This window comes from Myxocyprinus asiaticus, chromosome 46 (assembly GCF_019703515.2).
Source record: "Myxocyprinus asiaticus isolate MX2 ecotype Aquarium Trade chromosome 46, UBuf_Myxa_2, whole genome shotgun sequence".
In the NCBI taxonomy this organism is placed as follows: Eukaryota; Metazoa; Chordata; class Actinopteri; order Cypriniformes; family Catostomidae; genus Myxocyprinus; species Myxocyprinus asiaticus.
In genome coordinates, this window is record NC_059389.1 from 5568297 (window position 1) to 5594983 (window position 26687).

Here is a 26687-nt window from a genome sequence, read left to right on the forward strand (position 1 = left end):
GTTGGTCACTTTATATGTCAGTAAAATCTTCTCTTCCTGTCTAAGTGGGCGGTTCTTGGCCAGAACAAGTAGATCAAACTTCAAGAAAAAGCATTTGATTACAGAATTTTGTCCGAAAACAGGATGTGAAATCAAACTAATCCCACTAAACCTGCATTAAATCCTCAAAATCTTTTGACTTTAAACTGATAAGCCTTTAGTTTCATAAAATAGCTGCATACGCTTTATACACTCATTTGTAAGATCATAATAACACCAAATCATCTTTCTGAAAAAAACGTTTACTTAGAATATCCTCCTGAGACCCGAGCGTGACTGCTGTGAGCATTTTCCATTCCACTTTTTGATTTGTAACTAGTAGCCCCTAAAGACCATGCAAAAAAATTTATGTCCACATATGTGGACAGCGGGACTAAGTTGTGAATCTTTAAATAACACCAAGCTACAGAAAGTCCGATTTTTTTTTAATCAAATTGTTTATTATGCTTCCAGGAGTGTTGGCTATTCATGTTTTGGAGACGTTATGTACATTACATCAGAAATTAGCATAAATTATTCTGATTCAAAGTAATGGCCAGTATCATCCAATCCCTGCCAACCATGTTAAAATAAAATTCTACATAATAAATTTGGAATCTATGTATTGATTACCATTGTCCCATGTCTGCCAAACATGTTGAGTGGTTCAAACATCATCAGCAGCCTGAAACTGAACTTCTGACCAGACGTTAGGAGTGAATGCACTTGGCTGCATAGGAAAGCTATAGGATGCACACTCGCTCCCTAATTAGGGAATGACTTAACCTCCAGTCAGTGTGCTGTCTGTCTGCGCTGGTCTCAGAACAGTTTGAAATGCACCTTATTTTCATCCCAACTCCATATAAAGCCTCTGAAAGCAACATTTTCCTGCTTTTGGATGCATCCGTTGATTCTCAATGTGAAAATGAACAGTGAATATAGGATTTTTTTAAAATGAAAATGAGCATACAGTCCACGTCCGTGGTCTAAATCGATGAAATTTTTAAAATGGCATATCGGATGAAACTAGAGACTCTACTCTTTTGACTCAAACAGGTTTTAATGTTAAAAACTTAATTAGGTTTCTCCCAAAGACAAACTCTGCTGTGATCAGCGCCATGTTGTTTTGTCACATGGCTCTGTGTGTCAAAAGTTTAACCCTTTAATGACAGCCTAGATCTCCTGAACTGAGATCAGTCGGTTTAGATTAAATTAAATTATGCATAGTCTATATCGAAACCAAAATGTAACGTCCATGCATGTGGACGTGGGGTCGCAGGAGGATACACTATTTTGGCATGTTTTTGTTTTGTGACAGCATTCAGACTGGAACTCAGACTTTAAGGCATCAGTGTGTGTGTGTGTGGAAGTCAGTTACCTGTGACATGTTTCCAGATGTTCTGCTGTTTGGCCCTTGAGGTCCCTGTGAGGAGCCCAAAGGCCATCTGAGATGCAGGATGTCCATGGACAAAAAGCCGATAATTTTTCCACTGATAATTAGACAGAGAGACAGTATGACTGTAACCTTCCTGAGGGAGTTAGCAGAACTTTTAAACCCTGGGTTATTATGAAGCCATTCTCCAGAGTAAAGTTGTGAATTACTAATCCAGGGTGAAGTATGAACACAGTGAAAACCATTTAAAGTGTGAGGCATTTAAATTCAAAACTCTCACATACTGAGTCTTAGCTAAGCTTTCTGACTGAGTTCACCAAACATTGATAATTTACCTTCTCTTTGTAACTCAAAAATATTAAGCTGCCTACCTAGATAACATTCTGGGGGCAAGAGGAGTGTGCAAAATCAAAATCTTCTACGTTATCCATTATATATTTCTATATTATTTGTTACTTGTCTTATGAGTACTTGCATACATTTTCTTTGCACTATTTTACCATGCTTTTGAAAAACATTAAACTAAAACTGAAAGTGTGTAAGACTTGTATTTCTCTCTCACACAAACTGTTTCTTACCCTGCAGATATCCATTGGACGCGTACTTAAAGCGCTTTCCACAGCAAAATGACACAGACACGTCCTCTTTGACTTTATAAAACAGCTGAAGTCTGTCAAAACGAGTGTTTTCACAAATTCTGGTGCTGAACACACAATACTGACTTCACTAGAGATGAACGGACTTTAACAGGTGCACGTCTCCAGCACGTGCAAATCACGCGCACAGATCGAAATAAATAAATATCAGTCTATATCAAACATTAAATATCAGTCCATGGAAGAAATAACCCACACCAAAGATCAGTCCAAAATAAAAGACACATTCATATGAGTGCACATTCTCTTTTATTGACATTTTAAACTCTTTATAATAAATAGAGATATAATATTCAAACAACACATGATATTCTCACAGTCACACAGAAATGAGTCAGTAAAGCTGGATTTTTAACCTAATTAAGGAAGATCAATTTTATGCCAACAAGCACATCATCATGACAATAAACTTCCTCTGAAATAAAATAAAGTTATTAATAAATAAATAAATAAAAAATCTAAATCGAACTACTAGCAATGCTTTAACCAGGAATAGCTGCTCCACATTATATTAAAATATCCTTGGGGCAGGGAAAAAAGGAATGACAAAAATTGCAAATGAGTGCCTTACAGCATCACTGAGTATATTGAAGATTTGAAGATCATCCAGACACTGAAAAACATCTATGAGAGAAGAGTTTTCAGAGCAGGAATGCTTACACCAGCCCATAGTGCTAAAATTCAGTTGTTACATATTTGTAAAAAATAGTACAAGAGTAGGTGAGGTTGCTACAACATGAGATGGCAGTCAGAATTAAAATAATCTCTGGCAGTAAATTCATACTGTTGTGTGGAGCGTTTCTCCAAAATAAATGCCACTTATTTAATGCAATTATACTAATACATTTTTACTTTTGGAGGCCACTGTATATATATATATATATATATATATATATATATATATATATATATATATATATATATATATATATATATATATATGACTAAAACACAATTTCAGAGCTCCCGTTTAAACTGATTGTGGTTTTATAAAGGTTTGCGCAATAATTCAGCCAAAGGATTTTTTTTGAGCAGTAATGTGACACTAATATCTATCCTGACTAAAAGATATTTCTGATCTTACTGACAGGAGATCAGCTGTGTTTGATACACATGCAACATTTAATAAACAGACATGGGGCCCTTAATATTTCGGTTGATGCGGCTGCAGCTGTTCTGATATACCTTCAGTGATTTCTTTCATTCTTGATTAAGATTTGTGATGCTACAAAGTTGTCCATACATAGGGGAGATATCTACACACAGCTGCAAATAAATGCGGTAAGCAGCAGTACATGGGCGTTGACTTTAGGGGGCGACGTCACTGCGACAGTGCCTGCAGGATATCTTTAACAAGCATCGTGCCAATCACCATCTTCTCACAGTTCACCGTCAACTGAGATCCGCCCCCTTCCTTATTAGCTACGGTGACGAGCACAAGACTACCACTGCTGACGGTTTTACCTGCGAATCTGTAAACAGGTGAGGAAGGAAGAGGAGGAGGTGTACTGAGATAAAGTTTAGAAGATCACAGGTTAGAAAAACAGACAGTAAAGCAGAGAAAAGCAATGAGTCATTAAATTATATACAGGTGACTTCAATCACTGCATAAGACAAATTTTCTCTGTAACTTTGGCTCCATTTCAAACTCTGGTGAACTGCCTCACTGTCTGCATTTGACACATACAGCTACCTTCTAAGGGAGCGTCCTAAAGGGCCATTCAGACCAAACTCATTGTTATGCAAAAAAAAGTACGTAGCGCAACAAATATAAAAGAATGTATCGCAAGCCTTATTGATATCAACAATTCAATTTTTACTAGTTAAAATGGCAATTCTTGATATCAGGAATTACATATGCACTAGTAAAAACATGATAACACTAGTAAAAAAAAAAAATGATGTTATCACTCGCAGAAATACACATTCTTGATATCAAAAACGGAATTTCAACTACATAATTTCAAAACATAATTGATATCTGTAATTATATTGTATTTTTAGTGGTATAACTTCACAACGATCCGTCACTCACTCCTATTCGAAACTAAATTAAAGATATCTAAAATTAATTTCACAAATCAGCAATGCACTTCTTACTAGTAAAAATGAAAAAAAATTTTATATCAATTTATATCATTGTTACTAGTAAAAATATAAATTCCTGATATCAACAATTACATTTTTACTAGTTGCAATTAAATTATTGTAATAATTGCATATTAACAATGTAATTATTGACATAAAAAATTATAATTTTTACTTGTAAGAAGTGCATTGCTGATACGTGCAATTGGAATTTCAACTAGTAAGAAATTAATTTTAGATATCTGCAATTTAGTTTTGAATAGGAGTGAATGACAGATCATGTGAAGTTTACTAGTAAAAATACAATTACAGATATCAAGAATTACGGTTTTTACTAGTTGAAATTAAATTTTTGACATTAAGAATGCGTATTTCTGCGAGTGATGTCATCAGTTTTAATATCAAGAATTTTACTAAATTTACATTTTACTAAAGTAAATGTAATTACTGATATAAAAAATTAGCGTTTGAAGTAATTTCATTCCTGGAATAAAAAATTTGCATTGTAACTAGTGAAAAATTCAATTGTTGATACCTATAAATAATCTCCTGCAAAATATTAAAGGTCAGTTTGGCTTGCCATAACGCAGGTGTCTCAAAATGTGCTTTTAAAAGTTTTTTAAAGTACTTTTTAACTTGACACCGTGACTATGGCCACATGCACGCTTATCCTTTCGTCATGTGAAAACTAAATAGATAATGAAACAGGTGGTAAAGAGTTTTCAAAACTCTCCATTTCCGGAGGAATAAACAGCCGTTCTAGTGTGGATGAGAGGCATAAACATAATAAAATTAATGCATTTAAAAATAAAAACGTATAGTGTGGACGTTGCCTAAAAAAACGCAGCTCCTCTGCACAAGATGCTGAAAAAAAGAGCGAGCCGTGGCACAATGGTGAAAAATGTATGCGCATGTTTACAAAATGATCGAAAAACAGCGTAGATGTATGCAAAAACTGTGTGAACGGCTCTTTCCTGAAATGGAACCTCAGAAAAGACTGAATTAAACGAATGCACTCAGTTCAATCCAACAGAGCACGATGGTTAGATGATGCTAAACTAATGACTTGATACTGATATTCTAACCACAAAAATACATCACACACAAATGTTTTTTCTTAAGAATCGAGAAGATTAGTCAGTATTCGACTTGATTATGTAAACCTGGAATTAAAATCTGAGTCGATTCCAAGCTTAACACTAAAATAGCCATTTCCACATTGTAATTAAAATACTAGTTTTTTTTATTTTTATTGAATTTTCAGTAAAAAGACCTTTATTCGTCTGTTAATGTTACCTGCACTCGTTATCAGAACCGCATGGTACTCTGCTCAAGTTCGCAGTGGCCGTGACTCTCTCGACTATAATATGTTCATTCACACATTTCTCTCCAAGGGTCAACTTCTCTGAGATTTCATTCATCCCCATCAGTTTACCTGTCAAAGAGAGAAAGAATTCATCCGTTCAAACATCAAAGTATTTATGTTGCAGATCCACAAGTTATACCCAAAGCTACACCCTCTACAGTTGAGCTGAGATCTCGGACACAGACTGAGTCTGTTAATACTGTAGAGCTTTATTTGTTGATGTCACATCTTTTTTTTGGGGGGGGCGGGGGGGGGGTGTTATGTTCACAGTAATGTAACTGTAACTCGTGACAGTTCAGGGTCGATCAGATGAGATCGGTGTTTGTAAGCACATTCCTAACGAGATGCAGCATATCGTTACCTTGACATGCCAAGAGGTAATGCATAGTCATAGTAACAGTCACCAAGGCGATAGCTGAAGACAACGTTAAAAGGGAGGGGCAGTTAGAAGCACAGGCATTTACAAAAATAGAGGAAGTGATGTGTGTGTTTGTTTTGTGTTTATAAAATCAGTTAGTACAGGTGACTAAGTGCTACTCATGTTAGCTATATCAGAAAAACTTACCATTCAATAGACTCTCTAATGGACAGCGACCCCAGATAAAGAGGAAGAAATGGGTATGTAAAAATATGTTAAACTATATAAATACAGAATTCATCAGCTGGTTTTGATAGAGAGACACTGACAGACTGTTAGCTGCATGTTAGAAGATGCTAACTAACTTAAAAAATGGGCTGAATCCTAATTTCACATACTACCTTTCCTTAAAAATATATACTTTTCCATTACCATTAAAGTATGTGGTTTTATTGCTTAGTAGTATAAAAATTAACCTTCAGCCATGATAAAATCCTTTAAAACAGAAAATGGGACTACATGCATGAATGATGAATGAGAGACCTAAAATAATTTTTAAAATTTCTTTCTCTGTCACATCTACTCTAAAAATCAATTTCATAGACTCCTGCACAGGCAGTGAAAAATATAGTCATTTTGAGGACAATATGACTTTAAATGTGTTTATCCACCTCCTCAAGTTAGCACACAAAAGAGCATTTGTGAGACCTGAAAGCACCCAAGCTGACATTTGCTCACCTTGCTCCTTCTTAAAGTCATTTTCTGTAAGAAACGCTGGCATCATTAACTCCCCGACAGGTGGCTGGATTGAAACGAAGAACTTACGGGTGTGAGTACTGAAAAAGAGCAAATGAGAGAGAAAGACATTGGAAAAAAATCAGATCAGAATAATCACAATAAAGTTAAACAAAGACAATGAATGATAGTTTTGGAAGAAGGAGAGTCTCCTGACAAATCCAGCTGAAACCAACCTCAACTGTTCATTTACGGTCATCAGCTGGTCCAGGCTAGGTTAGGTTTACCCACGGCCTAATCAACTACAACAAACCAGCTTGACCACCTTAAGCTAGTCTGACCTGGGTTTTCCATCTGGGAATGATCCATTTGCAGTTTTGTGATTTGTAATAATTGTAAAACACTGGTTTTCTCACCAGAGTTGGAAGTTTGCTGCTTGTGTGGAATCACAAAAATCTATTCCCATCACCACGGTAACTGATTCACCTGCCGGTAAAACCTCTGAAAGAAAAATGCAAATACACACAAGAAGAATAAACTTGAAATATTCCTAAAAAATATCTTGTGAAGGCCCTGCTGAAAAGACCAGCATTTACCAGCATGAATTTCCATGCTGGTCCAAGCTGGTTTATGCTAGTTAGTGCTGGTTTCGTGCTGGTCTAGCTGGTGAACCAGTATAGACATGTTGTTCACTAGCAGAAGTGCTGGTTATTCAGCATGGTCTTTATGATACAGCTGGTTGACTAGGAAGCTTGCTGGCTATGCTAGGTAGGGACACCAGCTCACCAACATCCCATAATTGGGGACCAGCATCCAAAATACAGCATATGCTGGTGCTCAGCAATGCTGGTCTTTTCAACAGGGGAACTCATGTTGGGTTTACAGACCAATCTCAGGGAACTCTTGGATCCTAATGCCAGACTGCAGCCGTGGCTCCTCGATGTGGAGATTCTTGGTCTCGGAGTTGGTGTTGTTGGTGAATTGGATCTGGACGGCAACCATATTAGGGTCTGGACTGAAGGGCTGCCTACTGAAACAGTACTCGACCGCAAGACCCTCGCCTGTTATACGATGCAGGAGTTCATACATCTTCACCACACCAGATGGGGCCATGGTCTGTCAGAGAAGAAAATAAAAGAAAAAAGAAAGAGAAAAGTATGAGACAGGAAAGATATTTTTATGAGACAAGAATGAGACCAGTATGAGACAAGAATGAGAAAAGCATTGGACAAGAGTGCGACAAGAATGAGAAAAGTATTAATCAAGAATAATACAAGAATTAGAAATGTTTTAGAGAAGTATGAGACAAGAATGAGACAAAAGTGACAGGTATGAGACAAGAATGAGAAAAGTATGAGACAAGAATTAGAAAAGAATGAAAAAATTATGAGACAAGAATTAGAAATGTATGGAACAAGATTAAGATAAGAATAAGAAAAGTATGAGACAAGAATGAGATGTGTATGAGACAAGAGTGACATGTATGAGACAAAAATGAGAAAAGTATAATATAAGAATGAGAAAAGAATGAGACCACAATGATAGAAGTATGAGAAAACAATGAGAAAAGAATTCGAAAAATATAACAAAAGAATAAGAAAAGTATGAGACAAGTATGAGGCAAGAATAAGAAAAGTATGAGACAAGACTTCGAAAAATATGAGATAAAATTAAGAAATGTATGAGACAAGAATTAGAAAAGAATGAGACAAGAATTAGAAAAGAATGAGACAAGAATGAGATATGTATGAGACAAGAGTGTCAGAAATTAGAAAGGTATGAAACAAGAATAAGATAAGAATAAGAAGAGTATGAGAAAAGTATGAGACAAGAAAGAGAAAAGTATGAGACAAAAATGAACAAAGTATGAGACAAGAATGAGAAAAATATGAGACAAGAATTAGAAAAATATGAGACAGGAATGACACAAGAATGAGAAAAATATAATATAAGAATGAGAAAAGTATTAGACCACAATGGTACAAGTATGAGACAAGAATGAGAAAAGTATGAGACAAGAATGAGAAAAGCATGATACAAAAATGAGAAAAGTATTGGACAAGAGTGCGATAAGAATGAGAAAAGTATTAATCAAGAATAATACAAGAATTAGAAATGTTTTAGAGAAGTATGAGACAGGAATGAGACAAGTATGAGACAAAAGTGACAGGTATGAGACAAGAATTAGAAAAGTATGAGACAAGAATGAAAAAAGTATGAGACAAGAATTAGAAATGTATGGAACAAGATTAAGATAAGAATAAGAAAAGTATGAGACAAGAATAAGACGTGTATGAGACAAGAGTGACATGTATGAGACAAAAATGAGAAAAGTATAATATAAGAATGAGAAAAGAATGAGACCACAATGATAGAAGTATGAGAAAACAATGAGAAAAGAATTCGAAAAATATAACAAAAGAATATGAAAGGTATGAGAAGTATGAGGCAAGAAAGAGAAAAGTATGAGACAAAAATGAACAAAGTATGAGACAAGAATGAGAAAAATATGAGACAAGAATTAGAAAAATATGAGACAGGAATGACACAAGAATGAGAAAAGTATTAGACCACAATGGTACAAGTATGAGACAAGAATGAGAAAAGTATGAGACAAGAATGAGAAAAGTATGAGACGAGAATGAGAAAAGTATTAGACAAGTATAATATAAGAATAAGACAAGAATTAGAAAATAATTAGAAAAGAATTAGACAGGTATGAGAAAGAAATAAGAAAGGTATGAAACAAAAAAAGATCAACATGACATCTAAGCAACTGTTCTAAGCTATTTTCACACTTTCACTATTTCGACTGCTTGATTTAAACCCGAGTTCGACTCCACCACCCTCCCCCTGCAGGACTCTTTTCACATTGTATTATTTGGCTCTGAAACGTGGTACATTTGTAAAAGCACTCTAAATTACACTAGTAATTCTGCTGTATGTTCACTACCCACCATGTATGTTCACCACATCTACTCACTCTTTATTAAAGTCCTCAAAACTATGAAATAACACAAATAGAAGTATGGGAATTATGTAGTGGCTAAAAATCTCAAACAAATCAAAACTCTCATATCACTCTTATATTGACTATAGCTTCTTTAAAGTAGTCACCCTTTGTCTAGATTGCAGATCTGCACACTCTGGACATTTTCTTAACCAGCTTCATGAGGTGCATCCTGAGATGCTTTTTAAACAGTATTGAAGAAGTTCCCATGTATGCGGGACACTTGTTGACTACTTTTCCTTCACTATCCACTCCAACATGTCCATTATCCATATCCACAAAAAATGCAATTAAAATTCTGTAATTTTTTTTTTTGTGTGTAAAATTCATACTTAGGCACAATTTGTCAACTAAGCAAATTTCAAGCATTTAAAAATAAGCCTTAAATTGTGTCCAAACTTTTGACTAGCAGTGTACAGTGTGTTTACTGTAAGTAAAAGACCATATATTTGCCACACAAAACGTACCGTAGGTGCCAGAATTGTGTCCGTCAGTGACAAACCCTCCAGATCAGACACCAGACTACTGGACAGAAAGTTAACTGGAGTCACCGGAGCAGATGTTGCGCCTGGGTTAACTGAGAGATTGACAGAGTCATATGAGTCAAATTAGGCCTAAGTGGGATTACATTCAAGAATTTCAGTATTTTTTATGTTTTTTTTTTATTTATTTTTTCCCCTTTTTCTCCCAATTTGGAATGCCCAAATCCCAATGCGCTTTTAAGTCCTCGTGGTCGCGTAGTGATTCGCCTCAATCCGGGTGGCGGAGGACGAATCCCAGTTGCCTCCGCGTCTGAGACAGTCAACCCGCGCATCTTATCACATGGCTTGTTGAGCACGTTGCCACGGAGACACAGCGCGTGTGGAGGCTTCACGCCATCCACCGCGATAACCACGCACAACTCACCACGCGCCCCACTGAGAACGAACCACATTATAACGACCACGAGGAGTTTACCCCATGTGACTCTACCCTCCCTAGCAACCGGGCCAATTTGGTTGCTTTGGAGACCTGGCTGGAGTCACTCAGCACGCCCTAGGGTTCGAACTAGCGAACTCCAGGGGTGGTAGCCAGCGTATTTTACCACTGAGCTACCCAGGCCCCATATTTTTTATATTTTACATAAGATTTGACTCACAGTCATCCAAATCCAGCAAAGACATTTCCTGCGTCTCTTTTTTACTCTCTTTTTTAGGTTGTTTGGAAGGCTGTTTTGAAGCGGGCATCTGAGCGAAACGGGAAAAAGACAACTTTAACTTGTGTATACAATCATAGCGTCTCATTAATATCTCGTCTCTCAGAAACTCAAACCTTTTTCTTCCTGATGCCAGTGTCAGACTCTGACTCCTCCTCTGATGTATCCTCTGACACGTCCTCTGATTCGCTGCTCTCTGATTCATTCTCGGACTCCGAGGCACTCTTCCGGTCCTTTTCTGACTTTCTGACCCGTTTCATGTCCTCCGTGCTGCTGCTCTGATCACTGTGGGCATGAAGGTGTGGGCTGGCTTTAATTTTGTACAAAACTAAAAAGGTTTTCAAGTTCTTTAAGGGATGAAATACAGATATGTGGATTAAACCGTCAGACCTCTCTGCACTCTCCTCCACTGGTTTCTTAGGTTTGGGTTTTTCAACTCGCTTCTTTTTTTTCTTCTCTTCCTCCTCATCGTCCTCTTCCTCCTCTGACTCGGTGTCTTCTCCACTCTCTTCACTCTCTGACCCGGAACCGCTTTCCTCACTGCCGCTATCACTTTCCGACCCACTTACCGAGTTAGATTCTAAAGACAGAGAGAGAGATCTAATCATGCAAGAGCACGTCTTCAAATAAATTTAGGAGGTTCTATTTCGATTCGAATGCTGCCTTAGGGTTTGGAACAGGGCTAGTGACTAAAATATAACACCATTCAAGCAGAATAAAACATCTGCAGCCTTGAAGTTATTTTTTCATAGACATGATGTCATGATCTCCACGGTTACCGCTGTCTGCAGATTCAGTTGGCCCAGATTCTCCCTCTGAATCAGAGTAGAACGGTTTCTCGACTTTCTTTTCTTTACGATCTTTCCGGCTTGTACATTTGCTCCAATCTGGAATCTGCAAAGGATCACAAAAAATGTCAAACTAGATCTTTAGAATCAGAGTGAGAGAGAGAAAGAGAGAGAGAGACAGGTGCATATAATGGCCATGAATGCCTATTTACAAGCAGTAAATATGTTTACACTGACATCTAACACAATTACAGTTCTCAATTTTGTGAGGCCTGCATTTCTCTCTGTTCAGCGTTTGGTCTCTATAGCAGTGTAGGTTGCATTCATGGCCACTTTCATTCTCATTGTATATGTTGAAAAACATCATTTAAGAATTCTTATCGTCAAAAAAGACCCCCAAAAGACCTCCAGCACTAAATTGTCCAAGAATAATCTGTCTGGGACTTCCATTATTTGGACTATCACTTGCAAGTTTCCCCTGCTGAAAAGACCAGTTTAGACCAGCATGAATTTCCATGCTTGTCCAGGTTTTTTCTGGTTAGTTCTGGTTTGGTGGTAAACAAGCATCAGTTGTCAAAAATGCTGGCAAATCAGCCTGATCTTTGGGGTGAAGCAGGTTGACTTTGAAGTCTTGCTGGTTAAAGCCCAGTGCACACTGTATTATTTTGGTCATTTAGCATTTTAGCATTCATTTAGCATTTTGAGACAAATGTTCGCCATAGCATAAAAATCTGTATTTGATGGCTTAGTGTGACATGCTCATTGTCACCTGATTAAAGGGGTAGTTCACCCAAAAAAATAAAATAAATCTTTTATTTATTTTTTATTTTTTTTATTTACACACCCTCATGCCATCCCAGATGTGTATGACATTCTTTCTTCTGCTGAACTCAAATCAAGATTTTTAGAACTATAAATTTAGAACTTTCAGAATGTGAAAGTGGAGATTTAGAGTAAAAAAGGACTTAAATATTGATCCATTTCTCGCCGACACCTGTCATATCGCTTCTGAAGACACGGATTTAACTACAGGAGTCATTTGGCTTATTTTTGTGATGCCTTTATGTGATTTTTGGAGATTGAAAGGTCGGGTACCCATTCACTTGCATTGTATGGATCTATAGAGCTGAGATATTCTTCTAATAATCTTTGTTTGTGTTCTGCAGAAGAAAGAAAGTCATACACATCTGGGATGGCATGAGGGTGAGTAAATGAGGAGAGAATTTCCATTTTTGGGTGAACTCTCTCTTTAAAAATTAATTGCCTTCACAATGAATCTTTGGGGCAGTTCACACTGAGCGTGTTTTGGTGTCGGCCTGCGCTGTTTTTCAAATATATTTCAATGTAAAACATTTTTGCAGTGTCAGGTAAATAAAAAAAACTTTTACAAAAACATCTGCGTTTCTTTCTGTTCTATTTGTTGCTCTCCAGCAAACTCTTTTAGCGCAAGAAGGCATTTGGTCTGAGCGGCATCTCATCCTCCGACAAACTGCTAAGTCAGAAATTTTGAGTGGCAGCTCTGCCGTATGACTACTTCTATGACATCTGTCTAATGAAGAACCAATAGAAGCACAGTAATCGATGATGTGGAGTCAAGCATCCAAAACACAACACATGCTGGAGCAATGCAGGTCTTGCCAACAGGGTCAAGATTTGAAATTAGCTAGGTAACTAGTGTCTCAACTAGTGTCGGTCCTGCAGGTTTTTTGGGGGATTTTTTTTTTTTTTTTTTTTTTTGAGGATTCTGGTCTTTAATCGTAGAGCAGGGGACTGAGGAAGGGAAAAGGCTGAACTAGCACAGTACAGACGCTCTACGCTAGGCTGGTGGCAAAAGCTCTTTGGGTCTGACGCTAAGGGTGACTGACAGACTCACGCTGGTTAATGTGGTGACTCTTTCGAGCAGCCTAATAACCTGGCAGACAGGAAAGAATAAAAAGAAACGAAAGAATGATGCTGTGAGATGGCCAGAAAAAGAGGAAAGAACAGAAAAGAACAGAAAAGAAAGAAAAGATTTTAAAAAGTACACACAAGGATTCAGGTTGCACTTGTCAACAGATTAGCACGTATATTTGGACGCATCATTCTAGATCCATATTTCGCCAACAACTTCAGTCAAAGCAACTGAAAATGTTAGTGTTTTCAGAATGTCTCTAAGGCTTTGTTCAGACTGCAGATAAATCTGATTTGTTTTTCATGTCTTTAGGGCTGACTGTCCACACTGTCATTTAGCAAATAATCAGATACATTTGTTCAGACAGTGTAGTCAATCTCCGGTGTATCTACATTGGTTGCCATAGTAAGGATTTAAAAGTCAGCAGGACACCATGGGACAAAAGAGAGAAGCTGTCATTATGGTCATTCTCACTGCATATAACATAAGCATTGGAGACATTACCATATTTACAAACTAATGCATTAATGTTTTAAAACTTGTTCACTTTTTCACCATTCAATATCACATGTGAATGAAAAATGATTTTAATCAGATTTTAAAGCATATATAGACGTGGGTTTGTAAAAATCAAGATTTTATGTGTTTAATGCCGTTCCAACTACAAACAACTAAACGGATACACCAAAAATCAGATTTGTTCTCCCTGTCTGAACAAAGCCTAATATATTTAGGTTATACTGTATTTTAATATGTGTCAATAAAAATCTGCATTTGGATGATGTTTTAATGCTTTGCTGAGCAATCTCAGGTTGGTGTCACAGAAATGGAAGTGCAACATTGATGGTTTGTATGGCAAGAAATGAGATTTGAAGGTCAGCAGATTTCAGAATGAAACGAGGTTCAACATACACCTCACACAAAAACACACACTTAAGTATGGGCGCTCAAGTGATAGAGAGAAGCCACTGCACTCTTGCGGGCACCTCTCTCCAGTCTCCTAAGAGACCGATTCGGCCCTCACTGGTGTCTAGAACTTCTTCCTGCTGCATAGTAGTGGGACATGTGGACACAGAGACAGACAGACTGTCAAAAAGGGCTCAGACAGTGGGGAAGGGTGGAGTGTAACTGATAGCACACCCATCTACTAGACGAGAAATCTGCTGTGTGAATGATGAGAGCTTTATGAAATAGCAAACATGAATATGAACGTCCAGACAAAAACCTAAAACAGCAACCAAGACCCTGGCCAATCAGTGTGAGAATTCAGAGCTCATGCATATGCAGATTTGATAATGGAATATTATTTAGGATGGAGTGGCATGTGTAAACGTGGTGTGACTTTCTACTCAATGGCAGTTATAGATCTCTTTTAGTGATTGAAAGGAAAAATTCTAGAACCGCCATGAAACCATGATGGGGTTTTTTTTGTTTGTTTTCAGGCCATGTTCACACTAAACCATTTTAGTTTGAAAAGTCAGTTTCAGTTTCATAACGGCATGGCAATTATGCGGTTATGGAGCGTGTTTTCAAAAGTCTCCATTTTCGGTGGAAGAAAACGCTGTTTCTGTGTGGACGAGAGGTTTAAACGTAGTAAAAACCGGTAACACGTTCTTTTAAGTGTCCACAATAATGCACTAGTTAAGCATGATTAAGGCGGTAGTTAATAGTTAACCAAATGTAGAGTAAGGCTATCTAAGCTATTGTTTACAACTTATCAAACATATTATTTTGTTTAGAAAGTAATGTAATTAATGCTTAATTTCAGAGATCATGTATCAAGTTTACTAAACAATATTAAGCCAGTAATTATTTCTAATTAGTATTGGCTTTACAAAGCTGTTACCAGTAAATTAATAACAGCTTGACCCCCTGTTCTAAAGTGAACGTTTACTTAAGTTATGGATTTGTTTTGCACATTTCTATTACAATAAATTAAGTCTACTGCAAATACTGATATCTAATAATTAATGTCAAACAAATTAATAACTTGTGTAAGTAGATGTTGAAGATTTTAGCAATTTATTAGTAACATTTTAGTAAAACCAATAGTAATTAGTCATAATTACTGTTTTAATATATTTAAATAAAATTAAATAGTACCTAATAAATGCAAAACAAACTAATAACTTGAATAGGTTAATCGTTCAGTTTAGAACAGGGGGTCAAGTTGACATTTAATAAGTTGTAAATTATGGCTTAGATAGACTTATTCTTCATTTAGATATGCATTAATTAATTTTTTATTCATGATGAACAAGTGCATTATTGTGGACCCTTAAAATAAAGGGTTACCGCAAAATGTATGCTTTTTTAAACAAAAACGTATTAGTGTGGACGATGCCCTCAATTTCCTAATGTAATGTTTTCCGAAGTATGCAGTAAAGGAGAGCGCCTTCGAAATGCTCCATTTTTTAATGGAGGAAAACACCATTCCAGTGTGGATGAGAGGTGTAAACGTAGAAAAATCTATGTGTTACTAAGTGCTATTTTGAAAAGCTTTAGATTTTAAGCAGTTTACTGACACCCTGTCTACGCCGGATGCAAGAGGCACAACATATCACATCAAAAGCGAATCGCTGTAAACAACCCCTGCACCGGTGTAAACATGGTGTGAGAATACTAAGAGGTTTTTATTGGGTTCAAGTCAAGAAAAGCACTGTTATGTCAATTCTCGAAGGAGGCTGTTTTCCATAGAGGGCCCAGCAGACATTAGGCATCAAAAAGAGCCTAATATAATGTATAACCCAATATATACCCTGAGAAGGGGCTCTAAAATCTCAAAGCCCTCAAAAACGCAACAATCCTTTTTGCATGGCAGAAGAAGCGAAGCAAACAATTGCAATCCTTTAAAATAGGGTTGCAGGATGAGCTACCACCCCGTTGGAATGCAAAGTGTGTGATATATGCTTTATGAGGGTGGAGTTATGCTAATGAGCGAGGAGAGTGAGCGATATAAAAGTGACTGAGAATAGCGTGATTTTTGTCAGCTTTTTGGGGGCGTTTCATTGCGAGGTCTTGCATGTTGGAGCTCCCTCTGCTGGTCAGGCCCTGCCTCTGTCAGAACTGATCGCCCTGCACACACTGAATCGTTCACCTCCACGTTGCGCACGGATGGGTCAGGCATCGATTCAGGCCAGTCGGGCAGCTCCTGGTATCCGGCGGCTTTAGCGTTCAGCAGATGAGACAGTGACCCCAGCTGGAAATGATCTCTGTCTGCAAAGATGAATCACAAACCTGAACTCCATACTTTTACTGTATATCAACAGCAGTCTATTTATCCAAAGAGTTTAATGAAAAACATCACAGACAAAACTAATAGTTAAGACATAGCCAAGAAATCTTTTGCAATATGAAAGAGCAACCACTGAGCAATAAAATTGGCCTGTGGTTTATGGCGGTACCTTTAAATGGAGACTCCAGCACGGGGGCAGGCTTGAGGGCAAGGAAAAGCTTCTTGGCATATTTGTTGAGTGCGCCACTCTTATCGGTGGGCACAATGAGCTGGCGAATAAACCGGGCACGATCTCTGATGTCATAGTTTTGGTCATATTTTGCAAGGTTCAGTACGTACTGTGTTAAGAGTTTACTCTAAAAGACAAAGAGAAATAAGAAGGAAGCTTAATTTTGTCTCATGAGTTTCATGGCTGACATGAAGTGTTTGTCTGTGTGTCTAACTGATGTGACATGCAGACAGCAATTGTCTCGCTTGATTAAACGATGACTCATGTTGTGTCTCTCCAGAATTGATGCTGATTGTTTAAAGAAAATAAGATGAAATGGAGAAGGTGATCTGGTCTCGCATTTCAGCACCATGGACAGAGTTTCAACTTCAGTGAGTGATCTTCAAGTCTCACTAGGAAACATCAATGTCTCGTGTGCCACCAAAACGTCTTTCCGTGGCCGTCTTAACTTCGTGTTGGAGGTTTTCATTAAGTACTGGTTATCTTTGGATGTGTTTGACTCTTGTGGCTTTTAATGAGAAAACCTTGGCTTTTACTGTAATTATTTGATTAATGATGCCAATTGTAATTTGTTAATGGCAATTTATCTGCCTGTTACTTTCTTTTTTTCTCCCCTTTTCTCCCCAATTTGGAATGCCCAATTCCCAATGCACCCTTAAGTCCTCGTGATGGCATAGTGACTTGCCTCAATCCGGGTGGCAGGGGATAAATCTCAGTTGCCCCTGCATCTGAGACCATCAATCCACGCATCTTATCATGTACCGCGGAGACATAGCGCGTGTGGAGGCTTCACACTATTTTCCGCGGCATCCACGGACAACTCACCACACATCCCACCGAGAGCGAGAACCACATTATAGCAACCACGAGGAGGTTACCCCATGTGACTCTACCCTCCCTAGCAACCGGGCCAATTTGGTTGCTTAGGAGACCTGGCTGGAGTCACTCAGCACGCCCTGGATTTAAACTCGCCACTCCAGGGGTGGTAGTCAACGTCTTTACTCGCTGAGCTACCCAGGCCCCAGAAACTGTGTGAATTTTAATGTTTATGGACTGGTCCCATATACTTTCATTGTAAGTGCCTTATTGTAACCCTGATTTGTGCTTTAAAAAAATACATAAATAAACAAGTCATATTTGAACTTGTATTGAACCCGGAATATTCATTTAATGGTAACTGGGTACTTTGATTCCATATGAATAAATCAGGGGGAAAAAAGGAATCCACACACCTAGTCAAATTGCAGATTCAAGTTCCAAGATCAGAATAATTTAACTGACTGCATGATGCACAAGTGAAAACAAGCACAAAAAAGCAAACATTTAAGTTTCAAAGATCTATCTTCAGTGTGTCATGTGCATCTTGACTTATAGCCTCATGTTTCTTTGAATGTGAAATTTGTTCATTAAAAATGTAAATGTTATAGCTAGAGTACTTCCGAACTTTGCGTCATTATGAAGGCCAATGAGATACATTTTGTTGTTGCACAGTAAAATGTCGCTAAAGTGACGTTTCTTTGTTAAACTGTGTAGATTCTGGCCACTTATTTCAGAACCATGGACAGCGCACTCAGATTACCAGTAGGTTTTCTAAGTGTTTGTTCACCTGTTTGGAGTTTGTCAAGTACAGCTTGGCAGCCAGGTTGATAATCTGCAATTTGACAATGTCCTCCTCATTGTTGAAGGTTTTGGCCATCTTTCTAAGCACATCCGGGGCAATTTTGGGAACATGTTCACAGTACTCTCCGATCAACCACAGAATGCTTGCTCGGGCCATCGGTACCTGACATACAAGACAAACAATCAGAACCAGACTGCTCTGATAGTTAGAACTGGACAAGAGTGTGTGTAAGGGTGTGGTTTGGATTAGAACGGGGTACCTGGATGTTGTCGATGAGTTTGGCCATGTGTTTGATGATGTCACTGTGCTGCTCAGGCTGCATCTGCAGAAGTTTCTTGATCACAACCACTGATTCAGCTACAACTAATTCTAAAAACACACACACACACACACACACACACCAATGCATTATAAGACTGCGTACTGTGTATACATCCCCTAACTTTGTAAAACACACACACACACACACACACACACACACATATTCTTGCTCTCACCATCTCTGTTGGAAAGCAGCTGTACAAGGCCATTCAGACAGGTGTCTCTGACCTCACCGATGTTTGTGGCACAGCGACCAATGGCCTGAATGCTGGCCGCTACGAAGTCCTTATCCATACTCTTAATATACGTCTAGAACACAAACAGAGAAATGTATCTTCATTCAAAATCCTAATACATATCTAGAAGATAAAAAGAGAAGTATATCCGTAGTCATACTCTTAAATTATGTCTACAATACAAAGTATCCATTATCCACTCTATTAACCCTTATATGTTCCGTGTGTTTTTTTTTTCTCCTGAAAACTGTAGTTTATTAAACCCAGTTGAAATAAAATTCCATGACTTTGTTCACACAGGGCATCTGAAGACACCATTTTTTTTTTTTTTAGATCATTTTCATAAAATGTTATTGGTTTTATTTCACTTTGTTGCATTTATTCCCGGTCAAAAATGACCAGCCATTGGAAATGAATGGATTAGACTACAAAATACAGAAATATTAAGTATTCAGAAGCATCCCAATCCTTTAGATGAACACACAGATGAACACGTATGTGGATGTGTGTTCGCACACATAAAGTCCTCGGGCGCGTGCACACACAACGTGTTGAGCGCCCTTTTGTGCATTGTCTCTCCATGTACCCTCTTTGAGGAATATCTCAAGATCTACTTATCATATTATGTTGTGTTTGGGCTCGTTTGAATCGGCATAGTCTGCTGTTAAGTTACGATATGTCATTGTCTATGTTAAATGCAGGTTTCAGGAAGTAATAAGGAAAAATGTGATAAAAAGACACTCCTGTTTATCATATTTATGTGTGTCAGTGGGACTTTCATATACTGATACTCACTGCAGATTGGCCTCTGAGTGAAACAAATTTGCTCATTACATTTTACTAATTGAGTCCTTTCCAACGCTATATAACACATGGCTATATCATCTTTTTTATGCTTTTACCAACTCTGAATATAATTGTTGTGATGATAAATTTGCAAATTATGAGAACAAAACAGTTCTGATTTGTCAGCAAATTAAAAAGCATTATTTAATAATTGGCAGGATCAGATATATGCATTGTAAAGTTCAGATTCTAAGATTTAAAATGACACCTATATTGTTTAGATCAAGCAAGTGGTTATTAATTTATTACATAATTATGATATATTTTTTGTTTTCCGCAGGGAGTGCCTCCCACTGGCCCGGTTTGAGCTCAGTTAAATTAATCCTTCGATCAATAATTATTATCATTTATTTTTTTTTTAAAATATGTTCAAAAAAGTAGTACAAAACCTGTCATAGTTACTAAAAAAAAAAAAAATAAGTTAACAAAAATATCTAATGCAATATCTTGGAATAATATATGCAATATGAGAGATTTATTAACAATCTTTTTGACCGAGAACACAAAAGGTGTTAGCACAAACAAACACAACACAAGGGTAATATATATCTAATGGACAATAAACACACCACAAGAAAAACACATGTAAAATGGTACCTGAAATTCTCTCAGGATGGTGGAGATGTTCGTCTCATTAGCCAAATTAGTCAAAACTTCCAGCTATGTAAGTAAAGTAAAATTATTTGATGACAAAGGTTATTCCAGAGTTTCACAAAAAAAGATTAAAAAAAAAAACAAACATTTGATTTGAAAGCCAAATGCGACTTGATGGTTCACCTTCAGTATTTTGATCTGTGTGGGGTCCGTAGAACGTATATAAAAACTCTTCAGATACGGCTCAAACATTCCCTAAAAGAGCAGAACACAGCATATTCAAACACCAGAGCTGTATGTTTACAGTACTGTACCTTTCAAGAACAAATAGAAATGTTCGAATTATGACATAATCTATTATGAACAATATTCCACTATCAAATGTGAATCACTCACTCGTCTCTTGATGCTCATCGTGGCAACATTTTGAAGCACGACATACTGCACTTCACTACAGAGACACAGAACACACGCCAAAGTCACGGACATAGAAGTGAAAAATTAGAATTTGAAAACAGTAAAAATGCATCACAGTCCATTTGTGAGATCCAGTGTGTATGCTCTAGAAAACAATGTTTATGGCTGGAAATAGGAAAATATTTTAAAAGTAAATTTTCTTAAAGTGGGCTAAAAGGGGCTAAATGAAATAAAGGATCTGATTAATGAAAGATGTTTACAATCTGAGCTTCTAATGCAGCTAATGCCAAAATCTCCCAGAAATCTGCAGATTCATCACCTTTTGATGTCATCACCCAATGCACAGCTTAAGGCCACCAAATAAAAGACTTCAAGCTGTGTCACAGCTTTGGAGTCACTCAAAGGAAAACCATCATCAATGAGATAAAGCTTTACTAAGCATTATTACATGTTTGTTTCAGAGATTGTGTTAATGTGCTCTAGTTGTGTGTGAGTGTATTTACTTTGAATCAGTAAGTGATTAATTACTAACCTGTGGCTGCGCATTAACCTGACCAAAGCCTTAGCAATAACGCCCACCTCTGCCTTAGGAGCCAAATGAAAGTAAAGCTGAGCTACTGCCATCACCACCTACAGACACAGAAAACAATGAAAAATGCATGAAACGTTTTTTGTAAACAGAAATAAAAATAACGGAAACTGGAAAAACTGAAATAAATATTAAATGAAAGAAATAAAAAATAACCTAATAATTAGAAAAGCTGAAACTAAAAAAATGAATAAAAATGAAGGATCCACTTTATATTAGGAGTCTTTGCCTACTATGTACTTAAGCATTTGATACAATGTACTTATTATGTACATTTGTGTTGTTGCATTGTACTTACATTTAACACATCTGAAGTTACACTGTTATCATTCCCCTAACTTAAACCCTAAACCTACCCATGACTCAGAATGATGTAAAAAAAAAAAAAAAAAAAAATCCAGTGAGCGGCAGTTTTGTGACAGAAGCACCTTATTGATGAGAGAGGTCAACAGAGAATGGCCAGACTGGTTCGAGCTGACAGAAAGGCTACGGTAACTCACATAACCACTCTGTACAATTTTAGTGAGCAGAATAGCATCTCAGAATGCACAACATGTCGAACCTTGAGGAGGATGGGCTACAACAGCAGAAGACCACGTCGGGCACTTAGTGACCTTAGTGTTCCTAATAAAGTTCTCAGTGAGTGTCTGTATTTTAATGTTAGTATACAGTAGTTAAAGACACCTGAAATAAAGTGGGACCGAAATTAATTATAATTTTTTTTTCCATATTTGATTATGTGTAAAAGTGGCTATAAATATAAATAAGTGTCTGATAAAAATAATACTAATAATAATTAATAACAATTATTATATGAATAATAACTACATAATTTATATAAATAAATATAATCATCAAGTGATGATTGTAGCAGTAGATTGTGTGTGTGTGTGTGACTTACAGCAGCGTTGCGACTCTGCAGCAGTGGTTTGGTATTTCTCAGCAGGAGTCTGTGATCAGGGTCCATCACATATGGCTTCCTCTTGGCTAGAACAGATGCCTCGACCTTCTTATCTTCATCCTCCTCATCATCAGATGCGTAGAACGACTTCTCACCACTCTCCTCTAACAGAGACTCCTACAAGCGCGCACACACACACACACACACACACATACACCAGTGTTACTAGCGTAAACAAAAACTCAAAAGAAAAATAAAAATTTTTGTAAAATAAACTAAAAATAAAAACTAAATTAAACAAAACTGAAATACATTTTCAAGGCTCCAAAACCTAACTAAAATACAATAAAAATGGGCACACATTATTTTTGTTTCAGTTTTTCATATACAGAATAGGGTAAAATACAATTTGATAAACATTAATTATTATTATTTTATTTTATTTTTTTCTTCCCTTTTTCTTATCATGTGGCTTGTTGAGCGCGTTACCGCGGAGACATAGCGCGTGTGAAGGCTTCACACCATCCACCGCGGCATCCATGCACGACTCAACACGCGCCCCACCGAGAGTGAACCACATTATAGCGACCACAAGGGGGTTACCCCATGTGACTCTACCCTTCCTAGCAACCGGACCAATTTGGTTGCTTAGGAGACCTGGCTGTAGTCACTCAGCACACCCTGGATTCAAACTCACGAACTCACGAACTCCAGGGGTGGTAGTCAGCGTCTTTACTCACTGACCTACCCAGTTTTTAGAAATCAGACTGAACAGAATTGAACAGTTGTCATATCAGGTGAATGTGTTTACTGCTATAATTACACTATATATAATTAATGCCAAGAAACATATCTAAATAAATATGTAATTCAGTAAACTTTGGAAGCCCTTCATGCTAATGCCAAAACTAAATCTAAAATAAAAACTAAATGTACTGAAAACTAAAACTAAACTAAAACTAGAAAACTCATAGAATGAAAAGTATCAAAAACTAGACTAAACTGAATGGTGAGATAAACAGGTGTACTCACGTTAATGTTGGGGTTGAGAAACTGTGTCCTGGCGTAGCGTGTTAGCATGTTAATGATGACCACCTGTCCCCATTCCTCCACATCTATCAGCAGGTTACACAACTTACGATAGTTCTTATGGATCAGATCAATGCGGTCCGGACATACCTCCTCAAACGCCATCACCACACTGCCTGCTACCAGCTACAACACACACACACTACATGTAACAGTACATGATTTATATCTAATAACACACAGAAACGATTTGATAACTTACTGTGGTTTTATCTGCCAACAGCTTCTCTATAACTTCGATTAACTGATCTTTTTGTTCTGGGTCCAGACTGCAGACAGAAGAGAGAACAGTGTTGTAGAGGCTACTTTGAAACTTGAGTATTAGGAGTACCTTGCCAAACAACAAGCTTTCATATTAAGCTTTTCAAAACAAAGCAGTTAAACTACAATCAAGCTATGCTTTTGAAAAAGTAGTTAATAGCTATACTACAGGTTACTCACAGAAAGTAGCGGAAACACTTTACAATAAGGTTCCATTTGTTAACATTAGTAAAAGCATTAGAAGATATCATGAACTATCAATGATCAATATATCTTTTACAACATTTAATAATCTTTGTTAATGTTAATTAATAAAAATACAATTGTTAGTTCATGTTAGTTCAAAGTGCGTTAACTAATGTTAACAAATACAACTTTTGATTTAAAAAGTATAACTCTATGTTGAAATGAACACAAACCAAGATAATAAATACTGTAAAAGTATTGTTCATTGTTAGTTCATGATAACTAATGTTGTTAACTAATGTTACAAAAGTAGCTAACAACATTGAAGCTACTTCAGGAGGCAAAAAGAATGCACTTTTATAGGTACAGTACATATGGAAGAACATAATTTAATCTAAATATTTTTTTTTTCAATGTTAAAATACTTTCTCCTATCTGGCACAAAAACAACAAGGATCTAAATGAGTGTGACAACACAAAATACTGAAAATACTAAACTAGTAAAACAAAAAAACACAATGATACAGGTATATACAGTATATATGTATATAATGTACAGTATATATACTGTATATATTTAACTAAATTGACAGCGAAGTGATGAAAAGTATTTAACTAAATATTTACATCTCTACAAAAAGAAGATGCAAAATGGAGAAAACATTTGGAATTTTATTGAGTGATGTCTCAAAATGAATCAGTGAATCAGTTTTTGATTAAGCGCCTCAGCTCACCTGTATACAAAACAATGTGACTTTAAAAAACAACGATGTAAGGTTTCGTTACTCTACTCAGCTTTTTGACAGGAAAATAGCTCAATAGCTTCAAATCAAAAGGTTTTTAATATCATGAGAAACATTTCAGTCAAGTAACCCCAAACTTTTTATTTTCTTTTTTAAAGCATGAAAGATGTAACGTTTAGTGACTTGAGACTCAAATCATACTTGTGACGAAAGACTCGAGACTTCACTCGGACTTCAGATGAAAGACTTGTGAACATCTCTGTCGTCTACTGCATGCTTGAATAAAATCATTTAATTATCGTCATGATGTATCTTTTTCATTTCGTATTCGTTATCGAAATCAAAAAACCTTTTGTCAACTAACATCTTGTCGGAGATGGAGAACTCACCTACTGTAGTTGTAGAGTGCTGATGACTGGTTATTTTCCTCAACGAACTCATTTTAAAACGATGCAGCATATAGTACTATAAGCGCAGGCTTTGTTTATTTAAGATGCTTTAGTTCTTTCAGGAAAAATGTTTGGCTTCGTCTATTATATAAATTTGTCTAAAAATGATAAATCTGCAACTCTGTTTGCACTGAGGTAGATCACTTGTTATTTCTGGGCAGAGTACCTGTGGAGTTTGGGAATGGCATGAGCTGCGGTCTTGCGGACGTATGGAGACATGTCAGACGCTGCTTCTTTAATAGCTAACATCATGATGGGTACAATGATGGTCACTCTGATGCTGGACAGAACACGCAGGGCACTCGCACGGATCAACTGGTTAGGATCCTGGTTCAGAGGTCACAATGGTGGGGAGAGGAGGAGAGAAAAACTGGATTGATTTGGACATTCAGTCACATTTGTACTAGATAAACTAAAGCTTTTGATGTGTCGGAATAAAATAACTTCAAACACCAGAATTAAAGGACGTGACGCCCATTTCTCTCATATGAGCACTAGAGGGCAGATTCAAGCATTTTCCCCCCATCACAGCAACACAGTACTGTATACTTATCAAACTACAGTATGTGACTATAGGACTTGTGTATCAAAAGTCATAGTGCAATTCAAATATTATGCTGTGTGTATTAGGACCTTCAATCCTCTTTGGAAAGTTGAGATGGACAACAAAGCGAGATCCTGCTGTTCTTCAGCGTACCGCACGAGATACACATACACCAATTTCTTCACCTGAGACAGAACATACACCTTTTTATCAGAGAACACACACAAATCCAATACACCAACCTCATAGTGGAGTGAATATAGCACTAATGATTTTCTGTGACTCATGATTCATGAGCTACATTGCCATTTCAAATTCTTACAAGATTAAAGTTTAATAATGCCCAGAAAAGCTGACTTCCTGTGGCTCTGAGCTGCTTCCTGTCTCGGTGATCGTCCTGTTCAACACTCACCTCGATGTTCTTAGAGACCACGTTCTTCACCACCGCAGGGAAGAGATCAGATGCGTTTTTTCCTCTGGCAATCATCTGTGTAAACACACATGAACACAGGGCATCTTTATTCCAAAGGCCTGAAAATTCCCTCTAAATATATATATATATTTTACTTTTCAGAAAATAGTGTGTTCAGTTTAAATGTGTTCAATTCTTGTTTAAAGGAAGGAAAACAAAATAATATACATCAAAATGTTTCACGGACTTTAGTACCATCAAAAAACTGCGTGCTTTGCTTGTGTTATTTTCATATTTCATTGTTGAGCTTCAGCTATACAAAGACTGCAAATAAGTTTTGATAAAAGTCCCGTCATAGGTAAACCATGGTAGTGAACGATTAACATGTTTAAATTCCCTAGTATTTAGGTCTACAAGGAATCTAAGGTACTTCAAAAGGATACATGTCCAAAATATCATGGCATGACCATGGCACCATGTTTATAAAACAAGGGTAAAATCATCTTACCTTTTGAT

General features: G+C 37.0%; 1 protein-coding gene across 6 annotated transcripts in view; it reads right to left on the reverse strand.

Annotated features, from left to right (window-relative positions):
* Positions 1–2942: 2942 nt before the first annotated feature.
* LOC127435606 (AP-3 complex subunit beta-2-like) overlaps positions 2943–26687 on the reverse strand; it is a 52511-nt gene continuing 28766 nt past the window's right edge. Inside the window, exons 3-28 of one of the 6 annotated variants that reach the window (XM_051689194.1) lie at positions 26172–26246; positions 25849–25944; positions 25382–25542; positions 23779–23845; positions 23520–23702; positions 22488–22664; positions 21530–21627; positions 20977–21031; positions 20764–20835; positions 20584–20646; positions 19081–19213; positions 18843–18952; positions 18569–18745; positions 16903–17089; positions 16596–16714; positions 11599–11713; positions 11210–11399; positions 10936–11104; positions 10763–10850; positions 10092–10201; positions 7502–7730; positions 7031–7115; positions 6618–6715; positions 6087–6101; positions 5452–5590; positions 2943–3539 (exon numbers count right to left, since the gene is read on the reverse strand). In XM_051689194.1, the coding sequence (XP_051545154.1) occupies positions 3389–3539; positions 5452–5590; positions 6087–6101; positions 6618–6715; positions 7031–7115; positions 7502–7730; positions 10092–10201; positions 10763–10850; positions 10936–11104; positions 11210–11399; positions 11599–11713; positions 16596–16714; positions 16903–17089; positions 18569–18745; positions 18843–18952; positions 19081–19213; positions 20584–20646; positions 20764–20835; positions 20977–21031; positions 21530–21627; positions 22488–22664; positions 23520–23702; positions 23779–23845; positions 25382–25542; positions 25849–25944; positions 26172–26246 (3162 nt within the window). In that variant the 3' untranslated portion in view covers positions 2943–3388. Of the gene's footprint in view, positions 3576–5451; positions 5591–6086; positions 6102–6617; positions 6716–7030; positions 7116–7501; positions 7731–10091; positions 10202–10762; positions 10851–10935; positions 11105–11209; positions 11400–11598; positions 11714–13480; positions 13520–16583; positions 16715–16902; positions 17090–18568; positions 18746–18842; positions 18953–19080; positions 19214–20583; positions 20647–20763; positions 20836–20976; positions 21032–21529; positions 21628–22487; positions 22665–23519; positions 23719–23778; positions 23846–25381; positions 25543–25848; positions 25945–26171; positions 26247–26687 lie in introns of those variants that run through there. The other 5 variants (XM_051689192.1, XM_051689197.1, XM_051689195.1 and 2 more) reach the window with 5 other exon arrangements.